Genomic DNA, 16,597 nt, shown 5'->3' with positions numbered 1-16,597 from the left:
GGGCCAGCTTGTCTCCTCAGTCCCCTCAGGGACTGGCAGCTCCCCAAACAGCCTAGTGAGAAGGATTGATCAGTTGATCTAGTCACACAGATGAAAATATCCATGCAGACTCCAACTGGCTTCTGCTGTTTTTCAGCCTCTTAGTAATTCATAAGCCCAATTCCAGTGAATAATAAAATGACTTGCCGCTAAAGTCACACTGTGCTGAAATAACTTGGATTCTCAAGTAAATAGTTCTCTTTCAAAGCCCATTAAAATTTTCTCAAAAACATTCACTGCATCAGCTAACCCACTGCAGCCAAGGAGTTCCAGGGAGTTTAATGTTAGAAGAACATTAAATATTCCAGGTCTTTAGGAGGCAATTTAGCAAGCAGTCCTTCAACTGGTGGGCAATCACCATAGATACAAACATGTAAAACATTTTCAGGTTATTAGAGCTCAATAAATATTAAATGAATAAATAATCAGTGGTTACAGTGCCTGGTGGGTCCATAAACATCGATTTAACCATTATGAGAGATTTTTGCATTTACAATGAAAATAATAAAAATAATATTATAATTCCGGGAGGAACTCTAGTAAGAAATTGAAAAATGCTAATGAGTAAAGGATTACACATCTACAATCTTGGTACCGAGGAGAGTAGGTTTAGTTATAGAAAGAACAGAAAGTAGAGGAAGAGGAAAACTGGGAGGCTGGGCTATGGGCCTATGCGCATTGGAAGTTAGTTACTTAAGAAATGATAGCACTGGATTTTTATTTATTTTTTTTTAGAGAGTTTTTTGCTATAGGGCACATGCGCCTGCCAGAAAGAGAGAGACAGAGAGACAGAAAGTGAGAAATCACCCCCCAGGGGCATGGCCACACCGCAATCCCTTCTCCACCTCTCAGGCTCTTGGGCATGCATGCACATGTGCCCGGCGTGAGTTTAAGCCACCGAGTCTGGGATTTGAATCTTGGTCCATTACATGGGAGTCCAGCAACATAGCCATTACACCAAATGCTGGTGCCATAGCACTGAAGTTTTGATGTACAGTGAACATCCACATACCATCTAGCCTCATCAAATGTTAACATTTTCATGGCACTTTTCACTTGTATTGTTATACATTTTCAAAATCTATGGCTTAGAAAGTGTCTTAATTAAGGATTCGTTAAACATATCAAACCATATCTATATATTGGATAGTCTGCAGTTATTTAAAAGTCACGCTTTAAGGGAATTTTCATTTAGGTTAGAAATTCTCAATTAGGACACAATGTCACATGTATAATAGAATTCCAATTTCATTATAATATAGAAATATGCAAATAAAAAGTGGATGGACTATAGTATAATAGTGGTTACTTATTTTTTGGTGCTAAGATTATGGGTGGTGTTTGTTTTCCTTTTCATGCTTTTCTGTATTTTTCACATGTTATATATTTCTTTCCATAGTAAAAATAAATACATCTTGGCATGTCATTAACATGGTTCTTCTGCACAGTGGCTGCTGTAAGGGCGATACCAGGCTTCCAAATGAAAGATTAAAAGAAGAGCAAGGGGGATGGAAAGAAGAGAAATTTCACTGAGTTAATACTGGCCTGGCCTAGAAATTTCTTCTGTAGAATGGCCCACTCCTTTCTTGGAAATCGTCCCTGCACCTCCTGCCTCACATGCCATGGGCACTTCTCTTTCTATCCCTATGGGATAGCAACTTCATCTTCTTCCAGCCAGCATCCGGTGTGATAATGGTCCCAGCAGCTGTGCATGGACAGAGTGCTTCATACTCACCTCGTAGACGGGGAAGAGTTCCTGCACATTCAGGTCCCACTCATTGATGTGGGAGCCGATCTGGACGCCTGGAAAACCCAGCTCCTTCACACAGCGCTCCATCTCCTTGATGGCCAGTTCTGGGGCTTGCATGGGCAATGTCCCCAAACCCACAAACCTTCTGGGGTGGCTTGCAACAGTGGCAGCTAGGTCGTTGTTTAAAAACTGGCACAGATCTAGAGTGTCCTGAGGTTTGGCCTGGTGGAGACAGGAAAGAGAAAAGTACATCATTCAGGGACCAGCAGTTAGCATAATGGCTATGTCGCTGGATTCCCACGTAGTCGACCATGGTTCGAGTCCTGGACCTGGTAGCTTAAACTCATGCCAGGAGCGTGTGCGTGCATGCCCAAGATCCTGAGAGAAGAATGGAGGAGAAGGGATTGTGGCGTGGCCATCCCCCCCTGGGAGGTGATTTCTCACTTTCTGACTCTCTGTCTCTCTTTGTCTGTCTGGCGAGTGCACACGCCTATAGCAAAAACCTCTCCAAAAAAAAAAAGAAAGAAAGAAAAAGAAAACTACATAATTCAAAACCTGCTTCTTCAGACATAAACTCTGAATGAGGCCCCTGCATGTCTCAAACACTTATTATTCTCAATGGCTTTTACCTCTTAGAAAACTAAGGGAAGATTGGGAAAGTAATTGGCCACTGAAGGCCCAGAAGACAATCTTAGTAAATACAAAGAAAACTGCTATTACATTGATGATTAATTAGAAAAACCAAGGCTAGAATCAGAAGAGATCGACACAGTTACTGGCCTGGCATCCTCACTCTACAGATGGAATAAAGATGAGCCACTGCTAACTGCAGACAGGTCTTGGAAACTTCTCCCTCTTCCTGCCAGGCTGGGGCTAGCTAGGGACTTGTGGCCATGATCACAACAGCTCCTTGTCGTACCTGCTAGAGGGATGCCAGGGCAGCTCGTGGACCTGTCCTTTACTTGTTTTTCCTCCCTGTCCTTCCTGTTGCACGTGACAGTCTGGGCTGGCCCCAGCAAGATTCTAAGGCAAACTTTGCTTTCAGTTCCCCTAACTATTTTCTTTTCTCTTAACTATTATGATTTCTAGTTTACATACATTCAATGTACATCTTTTGAGGGTACAGGAAGGTTCTTTAAAGCACTCACACACAATGTATAATAATCAAGAATATACACATATTCATCTTTTTTCACATTGAATATTACATTATATTGTGCACATTTGATAATAGTTTCATTAGTTTGTTTTGAAATACATACTGTGCTAATTTTTTACTCTACTGTGGTACACCATTCCATAGCCTTTTCCCCTAATTTACATGTATGTTTATGACTATTAAGAATGTTCCGGGCTAGGATCAGCAGTTGGCGTAAGGGCTATGTTGCTGGACTCCCATGTAACCAACCACGGTTCAGGTCCTGGACATGGTGGCTTAAACTCACACCGGGTGCATGTGTGTGCATGCCCAAGATCCCGAGAGGAGAATGGAGGAGAAGGGACTGCAGCGTGGCCATCCCCCCTGGGGGGTGATTTCTCGCTTTCTGTCTCTCTGCCTCTGTCTTTCTGGTGAGCGCATGTGCTCTAGAGCAAAAAACCTCACCAAGAAAAAAAATAGTTTGGGGCCAGCAGGTGGCGTAGTGGTTATAGCAATGAATGCCCACATAACTGATCACAGTCTGAGTCTCAGACCCAGTGGCTTGTAAATCATGCCAGGCATGCATTTGTGCATACCCAAAATTACAAGAGGAGAATGGAGGAGAAGAGACTGTGGTGTGGTCATCCCCCCCGGGGACTTTTCACTATCCCTCTTGCTGTCTCTCTCCATTTCTCTCTAGTGAGTACCACATGCCCAATAGCAAAACCTAAAAAAAAAAAGGGAAGTATTTTCTCACAAGCCTCCAACCACCCACCTCAAGAAGCTTCTGGAATCTACAATTACATTCTTCATTTCTATGCTTAGAAATCTTTCAGTTTCTGCCATAGAATGCAGACATTTGGTATACATGAAGTGGGGAACTTAGAGTATTTGTCTCTCATAGTTTGTCTTATTTCATTTAGCATGGTATCTTCTAGGTCTGTCACCTCTGTGTCAGATGGCAGGATTTTATTCTTTATGGCTCAGTAGTATTCCGTTCTGTATGTATACCAGGTTTTATCAGTTGCTGGGCACTAAGATTGCTTCTGTTACTTAGCCACTGTGAGTAATGCTGCAATAAACAAGGATGTACAAATGTGTCACCGAGAGATTTCCTTTGGGAATATATCCAATAGTGGAATTGTTGGGTCATGTTGTAGTCCTACTTTAAATTTTTTGATGGATGGGTTGCATAGAGGAAGGAGGTAAGCGTTTGAGAAATTGTAAGGCAGGAGGTGGCTGGTTGTTTAGTTAGCCATTTGTGTGCAATCTTTGGAGATAGAGGAAGCTGTCTGCTCTAGTGCCTGATTCTCTGCACGGCTGTGTCATTCCTCTGCTGGTGGTTCACTGCAGATGGGGCCAGTAGAGGTACTGTTGGTAAAGGGAGGGGCTTGGCATACCCTCTTGCAAGGCTGAAAGGCTGGGTAGGAACTATATACCAGCTAGAGCTGCCACAAATCTGTCTGGCTAGGGGGTGGGGCTTGAGTCGCCTGCACCTGCCTGCTGTACCTCAGGGATGGGCTGTGGGACTGTGTGAGAACTACGTGCATTCATAGTACAAGCAGCACAGGTCAAGTGGCACAGTCACGGGCCTGGTGGCCTGTGTGTGTCTTCACAGCTTGGGGGCAAGGATGGACCTGGTGTGCGTCTGCAGGGCCAGGGGATGGTGCTAACCTGCACAAGTCTGCCCACACTTCAGCCTGTATGTCCACTGCTACAAGCTGGATGGGTCTGTGGCCTGTCCACATCTGCACAGCTGGAGGGAAGGGCTGGAGCTGGGCCTAACTGCAGCCCAGAGGGAGCTTCTCACACTGACCTGAGAGAACAGGCCTCTGGGGCTGGAAAACAGGTGGCGTGATGCCCTGCCTGTTTCTCCTCCTGGCGCCTTCCTTTTATTAGCCCCTCCCCATGCCTCCAGTCACATTTACTATTTTGGGAAGTCTGGCTAAGCTGCTCTGTGGAAGGCAACAAAAGGGACAGGGAGGTGCTCCTGGTGTCCTAAGGAAAGGGAAAGGGAACTGTCTTCCTTGCTGTTTCCCTTTAACACCCCACTGCCAAGAATTTGATCCTCCCTATAGTCCCAGTCATCCAGTCAGAGTGGTACCCAGTCCGAAAGATTCAGGCATATTGAGGCTTTAGGGGCACTTTATTTTAAGCAGTAAGTCTAATCACAGGAGCAGATGCAGACAGAATCACTAATACTGGGTTAAGGAGCACAGGTGGGGGAAGTACGTATGAGCGGGAGTATTTCCATTGTGCCTTAAATCACAATAGCAGTAAATATCTGCTTGATCGAGCAGTTCTCAGTGCATCCTCAGTTGTTTACCAGGAATTCCCTCCATTGGCTCAAAATCATGCCCAGGACTTTTATCATTCAAGATTTATTCACTTGGGGGAAGGGCCTCCAACTCCAGGACTCCACTTCTGAATTGTGTATCCCTGGGAGAGGTAACATATTAGGCCATCTCAAAACCACTCTCACTTCAGAATAAATTGACTTGACAGTTCCCCAACAAGGCATTACAGAAATGAGTCACCAAAGAGGTGAGTTCTGGTGGAGAATGAGGCTGGGTTTTGAACCACATGTCCTGTGGATCTATTATTTGAGTCACACGGTGCTGGCTACCCTCCTGGAGCAAGGACACAATAAAGATTACAGGTCTGGGAGGGGATACTGCAGTGGGAGAGGCTGAAGGATCCTGCTAAAGGGGAAGGTAGTGGTGGGGGTGGGGGTCGGTGGGAGCATTGTTCAGACTTGCGGCATCCGTCCACTTGCTGGGGAGGTTGACACAAACTTGGTTCTAATCCCTTCCATTGCTAATAATAGAAAATCACTAGAGTCTTGGTAATTTAAGAGCATAGAGGTTTGTTCGGCTCATTGTTTGGAGGTCTAAGGTCAGGGGCCACACCTGGTGAGGGTTTTCCTGTTGGTGGGCTCTGGAAGACGTCGCATTGTTAGAGAACAGGAGCATGTATCTGGTGCTTCTTTTTCCTTATAAACGCACCAGGAGTCAATCAGAGGACTCCATCCTAGTCACCTAACCATTCCTCTGAGTCCTTTTCTTTGTTTCTTTCTTTCGTTTTCTTTTAATAGAAAAATTATGCAGGATTATTCTGATAGACTCAATTAGTCATAGAAGCTTTTTATTTTTTGTTATTATTTACTTTTTTTCTTTTTTTTTTTGGAGAGGTTTTTGCTATAGGGCACGTGCACTCGCCAGAAAGACAGAGACAGAGAGACAGAAAGTGAGAAATCACACCCTGATGGGATGGCCATGCCACAATCCCTTCTCCTCCATTCTCCTCTCGGGCTCTTGGGCATGCATGCACACATGCTCAACTCGAGTTTAAGTCACCGGGTCCGGGACTAGAACCGTGGTCAACTACATGAGAGTCCAGCAACATAGCCATTACGCTAACTGCTGGCCCCATTATTTACTAATATTAAAAATTATTTTGTTAGCATGTACACTTGCAGATAAAGACAGAAAAAGAGAAAGGGAAGAAAACTGAGAAAGCATTCCCATGAGGGATAGTCAGATTACAACCCCTTCTCCTCCATTTCTCCCTCCTTTCTGGATTTTGGGCATGCACTCACACACATCTGATATATTTCTCAAACCATTGGCTTAGCTGGAGCTAGCCAGTCAGCCCTGTGAGACCCAGCTGCCTTAACTACCACACTATCGCCTGGCTCAAGGCCCTGACTTTCAACACTGTGACCATGTTAAGTTTCCTCTTAATACCTTCACAGTACAATCAAATTCTAACATATGAATTTTGGGGATGCACTATAATTATACAATGAGCTTCACCTACGTAGAGACGGTTTGTACACTTACCCAGTAGCTGAACATGACAGGAACTGTGGAAAGAGCTTGCACAGTTACTCCTAGACACAAACACAAAGAAAAGCAAAACTAATAAGGAAAATAGCCCAGCCATTCTGCCTTTCCTAGGCCAAGTGGTCAGCAAGCTTTATCCCGAACTCCTACTCTCTTCCCTCACCGTTCCTCCCTCTGCCCCTTCTCTCGGGCCCCCTCTCAAGTCTCTCTGATTCCTCAGATTTAGATTTTTAGAAGAGAGTGACAGGTTAGTCAAAAATGAGATTATTTCAGAAAAAATGACTGACCCCATTTTCCAAGGGTTTTTCTTTTACCCTCCTTCCTGTGAAGTTTTATTTAAGCAAGACATTTCTCCGCTAGATTTTTCAGGGCTTTTTGTCTTAGTTTATGCATGGTGGGATGTATTTCTCAGTCACGTTCCCTGCCCTTTTACTTCACCTAAGTGAACCTATATGGAGTCTTATAGTCTGGAATACCTGGGATGGGACCTTGAGTTTCGCTCAGAATCCAGAATCCTGCATGCCAAGAATCTCTTGCCCTCTAGAGAGCCTACCTCCTAAGGCCGTTATAGAGATTAAGTGATTGAACACATGTTCAGTGCTTAGAACAGTGCCTGGCACAAAATAAATGCTCAGTAAGGGTCAGTCACTGTTGTCTCGAGGACAGCCATGCAATGAAACACACACCAAAAACTAAAGGAGAAACTCACTTCATCTATACTGAAGTCATAAGCAATGGTTTCTAATAATCATCAAAGTCTTATTCTCACTAGTTTTCTCCTTGAAAGAGTGGATCCTTTCTGTAGTTTCACATTTACAGCGAAACCTTGCTCTTTGTTGTAGGTCTGGTAAGTATGTTTTTTTTCTTTTGTCCAGCTCTTCTCCCAACTCAATATGCTTTTAGACAGGAGTATATATATCATCTTCTGTGGAATGGTCTACAGAGCTGCTTCAGGCTTTCTTCAAAGTTCATTTGAATGCCCCTTAAATTTCTTTTTTGAGAGTTTTTTTTTTTTTTGGGTGGGGGGAGGTTTTTGCTATAGGGCGTGTGCGCTCGCCAGACAGACAGAGAGAGACATAGAGACAGAAAGCGAGAAATCACCGCCCAGGGGGGATGGCCACGCCGCAATCCCTTCTCCTCCATTCTCCTCTCGGGATCTTGGGCACACACGCACATGCACCCGACGTGAGTTTTAAGCCACCGGGTCCGGGACGTGAACCACGGTCGACTACGTGGAAGTCCAGCGACATAACCATTACGCTAACTGCTGGTTCCCTTGAGAGTTTTTCTTTTTTTTTGTTTGTTTTGTTTTGTTTTTTGCTATAGGGCACACAGAAAGACAGAAAGACAGAGAAAGACAGAGAGACAGAAGTGAGAAATCATCCCCTGCGGGGGTGGCCATGTCACAATCTCTTTTCCTCCATTCTCTTCTCTGGATCTTGGGCACGCACGCACACGTTCCTGGCGTGAGTTTATGCCACCAGGTCTGGGACTCGAACCATGGTTGACTATATGAGAGTCCTGCGACATAACCATTACACCAACTGCTGGTCCCATCCTTAAATTTATTTTTAATTTAAAAAATGTATAAAGCAATACCCTGATCAACTCAATTCTACAACAAATTCTAGAGACTACTACTCATCTTGGGCTGAGAGATTGACTTCTTTTGTTTGCATACCTTGGAATAAAATGTCTCCTGCTATCTCTCTCTATATATATAGTATCTGAACTTCTTATAAATTTGTCTTTGATTAGGAAGGTGGTAGTTAATTTTTTTTAAGGTTATACATTTCTTTCACATGTGCATGAAAGAGAAGTACCCTCAATAGAGTCTTGTGCTGTGATCCCTACTCCCCTGCTGCCACACACCAGCTTTTCCCAAGCACATAGAATCATGGATGCACACTTAGGCCCAGTGCATACTGGCTAACCTAGAACCAAACCCTCACCTATCAAATGACTTTCAGAATTGCAGAACATCACATTACTGCTGTCGTATTGCAGCTGGGCCAGGAAGGTGGTAGTTTTAAACTGCTCTTTTTTTACATTAAATTTTTTTTTTCATTTTGTTTGTTCATTCATTTATTTTTAATTTGACAGAGAGAAACAGAAAGAGTGAGGACGTGAGAAAGCAAGCCACTAGGTCTGGGATTTAAACCATGGTCAGTTATTTGGGGTGTCCAGTGCCTTAACCACCACATTACCTGCTGGTCCCTACGTTTTCTTTTAAGAGAGAGTTTTGCTATAGGGTATGTGCACTCATCAGAGAGAGAGAGACAAAGAGATAGAAAGCAAGAAATCACTCCCAGGTGGATGGCCATCCTTCAATCCCTTCTCCTGCAATCTCTTCTCGGGATTTTGGACATGCATGCACACACACCAGGTGTGTTTTAAGGCCCCGTGTCCAGGACTTGAACAGCAGTCAACTATGTGGGAGTCCAGCAATGTAACCATTACACTATCTGCTGGTCCCTAAAATTTTTTTTTTGTAGATATTTTTGCTATAGGGTGCATGTGCTCACTGAGAGACAGAGACAGAGAGACATAAAGCAAGAAATCACCCTGCCACAATCCCTTCTCCTCCATTCTCCTCTTGGGATCTTTGGCACATGTGCACATGCTCCTGGAATGAGTTTGAAGCCTCTGGGTCTGGGACTCAAATCACCATCAACTATGTGGGAGTCTAGCAACACAACCATTATGCCATCCACTGGTGCCCTAAACTGCTCTTTTATTTGTGTGTATGAATTGTTTATTTCCTGGTTTTAATCTATCCTGCTGATATTAAAATTTAGGTTCAACAATGTCAGCGTTGGTAAGTTCCCCATCATGGCCAGTGGACATGGCCCACCTGTGTCCAAAAGTCTTGGTGCATGTTTTTGAGCATGTTGTTCTCAGGTGGTACAGCCAGCCAGCCAGTGACAAGGAAAAACATCACGTGGCCATATTTTACATAGCCTTTGACATTCTTTTAAGTTGTAGAGACTTGATCTTCAAGTAAAAGATGAGGAGTGCAATTTCAAGTTCTTAGAAATTGCTAGCAATTCATCTTTGAAACAGAAATTTTCTAATTTTTCTTTCAAATTTCTAGATTGGTTTAATTGCAGAGTATTCAAGATTATTAAATTAACTCTTTTCATAGAGTTACTGATTTAATTTTATTAATTATTATTATTTTAATTTGCTATATGGCACATGTGCTCACAAGAGAGAGAGAAGAGAGAGACAGAGAGAGACAGGAAAGTGAGGAAGCAAGCTGCCAGGTCCAGGACTCAAACCATGACTGACCATGTGGGAGTCCAGCACCTTAACCACTATGCCACCTGCTGGCCCTCAATTAACTTTTTAACTACTCCCATTTCTGGCCCTAATGTATCAATGGGGATGTTCTGTGTATAGCACACTGACACAAACTACAGAAAGAAATTGGATCCCTAATTCTGACTAAGCATGTGAGTGGCATCCTTAGTCAGTAAGTCTTTAAAAAGTAAATACTACACAGTTGAACTTAAAAATGTTACATATAATAAAATATTATTGTGATGATAGAGCATTTTCTTTCTTTGATAAAATAACTTTTTATTTTAAAACAGAGCATCCCTGATCTTAAAAAAAACATTTTAAATTCACACTCTAAAAGCATTGTAGTGGAAAGCCCCATCCCTCTTCCAATAAAGATAAGGAGGTCAGAAGTTGCTGCCATATAAATCACATTAAATGGTCAAAAAACTAAGGGCAGACATGCTTTTACATCAGATGCAAACACTGGTAGCATTTCTCATTGAAAGTACCTTTTTGGTCCATTTCTCTAATACGAACTTCTGGATCCCAGCAGTTCTCTTGGATCACTCTGAAGACCTTCCCATCTTTTAGCATCTTTGCTTCTCCCTGGGGCAGAAAACTCACAATTAGCAAAAGACATTCTGAGTCCACTTAAACCTTTCCTTGCATGCTTTGGGATGTGTTTCTCCCCTAACATTTTTAGAGATTTTTTTTTTTTTTGAGAGGTTTTCACTATAGGGCATGTGCGTTCACCAGACAGAGAGAGACATAGAGACAGAAAGCGAGAAATCACCCCCCAGGGGGGATGGTCACGCCGCAATCCCTTCTCCTCCATTCTCCTCTTGGCATCTTGGGCACGCACGCACACGCGCCCGGCGTGAGTTTTAAGCCACCAGGTCCGGGACGCGGACCGCGGTCAACTACGTGGGAGTCCAGAGACATAGCCATTACGCTAACTGCTGGTTCCCCTCATTTTTAGAGATTTTTACTTAATCTTCACAGAAGGAGAACTCTGCTCATTTAACTGAATTCAGCCTTTCTTCTCTGTGTCTTTCTTTGGCCTGGAGTTGAAAGGCTATTCTCTCTGGGTATCAGAGACTGGAAAGAGGTAGCAAGGGGTGGTCATGGTCTCCATATGCTGCATCACTAGAAATGGCAGATCATTTCACTGACCCTGGCTACTAGACCTGAGAGAACAGCCCCATATCTAGAAAATGTTAGATCTATAACATTTTAGAATTGGGGAGGACCTTTGAGATAGACTATCTAGTCCAACTCTCTTGTTTCGTAGAGGAGTAACATATGGATGGTGAGAGAAAATAATTTGTCTAATAGGGAAGAGCCTGCTGATGTCAACACCTGTAGGAGGAAGCAGTCAGTGAAGTGAATCGGTCTAGCAAAATGTACACCATTTGATGCTGAGCTGCTCACTTTGACCTGCATCATAACTGCCTCTGCACACTATCTTTTAAAAAATGGTTAAATGTATTTCCATGTTATTTGTTTTATTTACACTTCATTGCAGTACATCTTTGCAGCATTCAAAAGAAATCTTCCATCATGAATATACTGCATATTAGTCCAGTCAAAGGCATTACCTTACACATCTTCCTTAAAATATAATTTACACTTCCATGTCTGTTGAATGTTTTGCTTTTCTTTTTTTCCCCTCTCAGTCTTTTTCTCCCATGCCCACCCTCCTCCCATACTGTCTCTGGTTTCTGTAGTTGCTCTCTATGCCTTTATAACTTCCAATCTTTCAGTTTCTGTCATACAGTGCAGACATTTGGTATATATTAAGTGGGGACATACAATGCTTCTCTTTCATAGTCGGGCATGCTTCACTCAGTATTAAATTTTCCATATTCATCCATGTTCTACCAAATGCCAGGGTCTCATTGTTTTTTTATGGCCAAGTAGTATTTCATAGTGTATAGGTGCCATACTTTTTCAATCCATTCATCTTGTCTTAGACATTTGGGTTGATTCTATGTCTTAGCAATTGTGAATAATGCCACAATAAACTTGGATGTGCATTCCTACTTTTGGGGAGACACTCAGGAAGGAACTGCTGGATTTTGTGGTAGTTTTACTTACAGGTTTTTGAGGATGTTCCATATTGTTCTCCATAGTGGCTGTGCTAACTTACATTCCCACCAATAGTGCAGGAGAGTTTCCTTTTCACCACAGCCTTGCAAATGTATATATTTTAAAAAGAATACAATTTCTTTTAAAAATATTTATTTTAAGAATTATTTATTAATTTATTATTATTATTTTAATTCACTAGAGAGACCGAGAAAGAGAGAGAGGAAAAGAGAGAGAGGAGGCCACCATGTCCAGGACTCAAATCACTGTCAGCCATGTTGGAGTACAACCAGGACTCAAACCACGGTCAGCCATGTTGGACTACAGCACCCCAACACCATGCCACCTGCTGGCCCTATTTATTTATTTTTAATATCGATCAGAAAGAGAGACAGAGGGAAACCAAGAAAGCAAGCTGCCAGGTTCAAGACTTGAACTGTGGTAGGCCATGTGGGAATCCAGTGCCTTAACCACCATGCCACCTGCCACCCTCAGCAAATGTATTTTTTAGATTAACAAATAAAATCTGTATATATTTAAAGTGTAAAACATAATGTTTATATATATAAATATATAAAAAATATGCATTGTGGAATAGCTAAACAAAAATACTTAACATATCCATTACTTTGTGTACTTATTTTTTGTTTTTGTGAATTTTGAGGGCACTTAAAATCTATTGTCTTAGGGATGATTCTGTGAAGCAGTGGTAATGTGCAGCTCAAGATGAACTGGATCTCACAAGGCTACTGCAGTTCGAATTCCCAGCCTCTCATATGTGTAAATGCCTGGGATCTGATGGCCTACAGGACTGGAGGAAGGGGATCAGGGCTTGACCAGACCCAGTGGAGGGTGCTCTTTTCTCTTTCTCATTCTCTTTTGTGTACACATGCAATCTACCATAAATAAAGGAAAAAGAAAACCTGTTGTTTTAGCAATTTTCAAGTATAAAATACATTGTTAACTATAGTCAATAGTTATGTTTTACTATTCTTCTGTCTAAATAAAAATTTTTGTATCTTTGACTTTCTCCCAATTCCCTCCCACCTTTCCTAGCCCCTGGTAAGTAGTATTTTGCTCACTGCTTCTATGTGTTTAACTTTTTAGGCATATATAAATGTGCTCATACTATATTTGTCTTTCTGTGTCTGGCTTATTTTACTTAATATAATGTTCTCCAGGTTTATCCATGTTGTTGCAAATGATGGGATTTCCTTTTTTAAAGGTAGAATAATATTTTATATATCTATATATTAATTTTTTTTGGAGAGGTATTTGCTATAGGGTGTGTGCGCTTGCCAGAAGGACAGAAAGAGATAGAAAAACAGAAAGTGAGAAATCACACCCTGGGGGGATGGCAATGCCGTAATCCCTTCTCTTCCATTCTCTTCTCGGGATCTTGGGTATGCACGCACATGCGCCCAGTGTGAGTTTAAGCCACCAGGTCCGGGACTGAAACCACGATCAAATACATGGAAGTCCAGCGACATAGTCATTATGCTAACTGCTGGTCTCTATAATATTTTCTTTATTCATTCATCTATTGATGGATACTTGGGTTGATCCCATGTCTTGGTTATTGTGAATAATGCTGCAAAGAACTTGGGAGTGCAGATATTTCTTCAACATAAGGACTTCATTTTTTTTTGGGATATATACCCAGTAGTAGAAGTATGGAATCATGTAGTAGTTCTACTTTTAATTTTTTTAGGAAACCCTATGATCATGTCAGCAGATACAGAAAAAGCATTTGATAAATTTCAACATCTTTTCATGATAAGAACTCAATAAATGGTGTAAAAGGTATCTATCGCAACACAGTCTTACAGCTAATATCATACAAAATGGTGATTGAAAGCTTTTCCTCTAAGATCAGGAATAAGACAAAGATGTCCACTATTGCCCCTTTCAGTCCACATGACTAGAAATTCTAGCCAGAGCAATTAGGCAAGAAAAGAAATAAAAAGCCTCTAAATTTGAAAGGAAGAAGTTGAATTGTCTCTGTTCACAGATGACATGATCATATATATAGAAAACCCTAAAGACTGCCAAAAATCTGTTAGAATACTAAATGAATTCAGAAAGTTTCACAAAATCAACATAGAAATATTAGCAGCATTTCTATACAGTAACAATCTGAAAAAAGAAATCAAGAGAATACATTTATGATAACATCAATAAGATAAAAGCTTAGAAATATTTTTTTATTTTAGAGAGATTTTTGCTACAGGGTGTGTGTGCTCTAGAGGGAGAGAGAGAAAAAGAGGGAAGGCAAGAAATCATCCCCTGGGGAGGATGGCCATGCCACAATCTCTTCTCCTTTATTCTCCTCTTAAGATTTTAGGCACACATGCACATGCTCCTGGTATGAATTTGAAGCCACCAGACTGGGACTTGAACTGCAGTTGACTACATGGGAGTCCAATGATGTAACCACATGCCATCTACTGGTCTCAAAATGTAGAAGTAAATTTAACCAAAGCTATGAAAGATTTGTATCCTGAAAACAATAAAACATTGGTGGAAGAAATTGAAGAAGACACAAATAAATGGAATGATATCTTATGTTCATGGATTGGAAGAATTAATGATTAAAAATGTTGGCACTATTCAAAATAATCTACAGATTCAATAAAATTCTTGTCAAAATTCCAATGAAACTTTTCACATAAAGAGAAGAAACAATCATAAAATTTATATGGAACCAACAAAGGCCCTGAATAGCCAAACCAATCTTGAGCAAAAGGAACAAATCTGAGACACTAAAAACACTATTGATGAGAATGTCAATTAGTGCCATCATTGTCGAATACAATATGTTTTAATACTTAATGCAGGGAGCCAAACTGATTGAGTGTGCTGAACAAGATAGTGGCTTCTAAATTGGGCTTCTAGTTTGCAATTCCTGAGGAAAAGGGAAAAATTCTAGACCAGGCATCTGGAATTAGACCACTTTAGCTCAACTCTCTTTTCTACCACTTGCTGTGTTCACTTGAGCATGTGAAATAATATCTCTAAGTCTCAGTTTGCTCTCTTTAAACTGGGGATAATACCATGATTTACCTTTAAAAAATTAGCATGACTTACCTTAAAAGGATCCTGTAAGCTTGAAGTGAGACAATCAATATAAAATACTTAGTGGAGTATATGGCACATGTTAAGTGTTGCTTATTACTAGTTATTAATGATATGTAAGTAATTAGAGACTAGGTTGTTTCCTGGTGTTCCCCTTCTTTGATGGGATACAACCTCAGGTAGTGCTTCAAGACCCAGGTGGCTGGGACCGGCAGTTAGTGTAATAGCTATGTCACTGGACTTCCATGTAGTCAACTGCGGATTGAGTCCCGGACCTGGTGGCTTAAACTCACGCCAGGTGCGTGTGCGCGCGTGCCCAAGATCCTGAGAGGAGAATGGAGGAGAAGGGATTGTGGCATGGCCATCCCCCTTGGGGGGGTGATTTCTCGCTTTCTGTCTCTCTGTCTCTCTCTGTCTTTCTGGTGAGTGCACATGCCCTACAACAAAAGACTCTCTTAAAAAAAAAAAATAGAAGAAGAGAAAGAAAGACCCAGGTTGCCAGTGGGTTCAAAAAAAAAAAAAAAAGAAGAAAAAGAAAGACCCAGGTTGCCAGTGGGTTTTGCAGTGGCCAAATGAATGTGTGGTGATCAAAGACCTTGATCTGTGCTTGGTAGAGTCCCCACCAAGCCTTGCCATAATTTCCTCCTTTGTCATTTTACTCCATGGACAAGACTTTTCCCATCTCCTGCATGGAAAAGGCTGGCCACTTTTCACTTGCACGTGTTGTAAACTGTTCACATCTTGCAAACATGAGGAAGACCTCGGTTCCACACTTATATTTCTCAGGATCTGAGGAACAGGTCAATGAGCAAGTGATTTGTATAATTATGACAGGTGTCTACACCCCAGCAGAGGTGGGACTTGGCTGTGAATATTGGTCTGCCTCAGTTATGACCCTCTGCTGCCTGTGTCAACATCTAAATCACTTCCTACAATGGAAGTTATTCTGCAGAAATCTTGGTGAAGGCAGGGCCAACCCAGTATCCCACTACAAAACACCAAAGCCCAAATATTTTATCTACCTGTCCCAAGTGTGGCCAGTGAGTGTTTTGTTTTGAATCAAGAGCAAGTGATGCAAAAAGAAAGGAGCAGTTGAATTTATTCTGCTAGTGATTTTGGTGCTGGTGGCAGTGTCTTGAGTCAAGCTGGGTACTGTAGTTTTCTTTTTTTGGAGAGATTTTTGCTATGGGCGCGTGTGCTTGCCAGACAGACAGAGAGAGACATAGAGACAGAAAGCGAGAAATCACCCCCCAGGGGGGATGGTCACGCCGCAATCCCTTCCCCTCCATTCTCCTCTCGGGATCTTGGGCACACACGCACACGCGCCCGGTGTGAGTTTTTAAGCCACCAGGTCCAGGACACGAACCGCGGTCGACT

At 42.0% G+C, this 16,597-nt stretch overlaps 1 protein-coding gene across 1 annotated transcript in view; it reads right to left on the bottom strand.

The window, feature by feature from the left end:
• The window catches only part of ACMSD (aminocarboxymuconate semialdehyde decarboxylase), a gene marked incomplete in the record, with an annotated part of 65,846 nt that overhangs the window by 33,016 nt on the left and 16,233 nt on the right, over window positions 1-16,597 (bottom strand). Inside the window, 3 exon segments of the mRNA XM_027768771.1 lie at window positions 1,775-2,011; window positions 6,770-6,819; window positions 10,567-10,663. Of these exon segments, the coding sequence (XP_027624572.1) occupies window positions 1,775-2,011; window positions 6,770-6,819; window positions 10,567-10,663 (384 nt within the window).

Source organism: Tupaia chinensis, unplaced genomic scaffold (assembly GCF_000334495.1).
Source record: "Tupaia chinensis unplaced genomic scaffold, TupChi_1.0 Scaffold147433_1, whole genome shotgun sequence".
Classification (NCBI taxonomy): domain Eukaryota; kingdom Metazoa; phylum Chordata; class Mammalia; order Scandentia; family Tupaiidae; genus Tupaia; species Tupaia belangeri.
The sequence above is the reverse complement of the archived record's forward strand: the minus strand, read 5'-3'. Positions and strand labels throughout refer to the sequence as shown.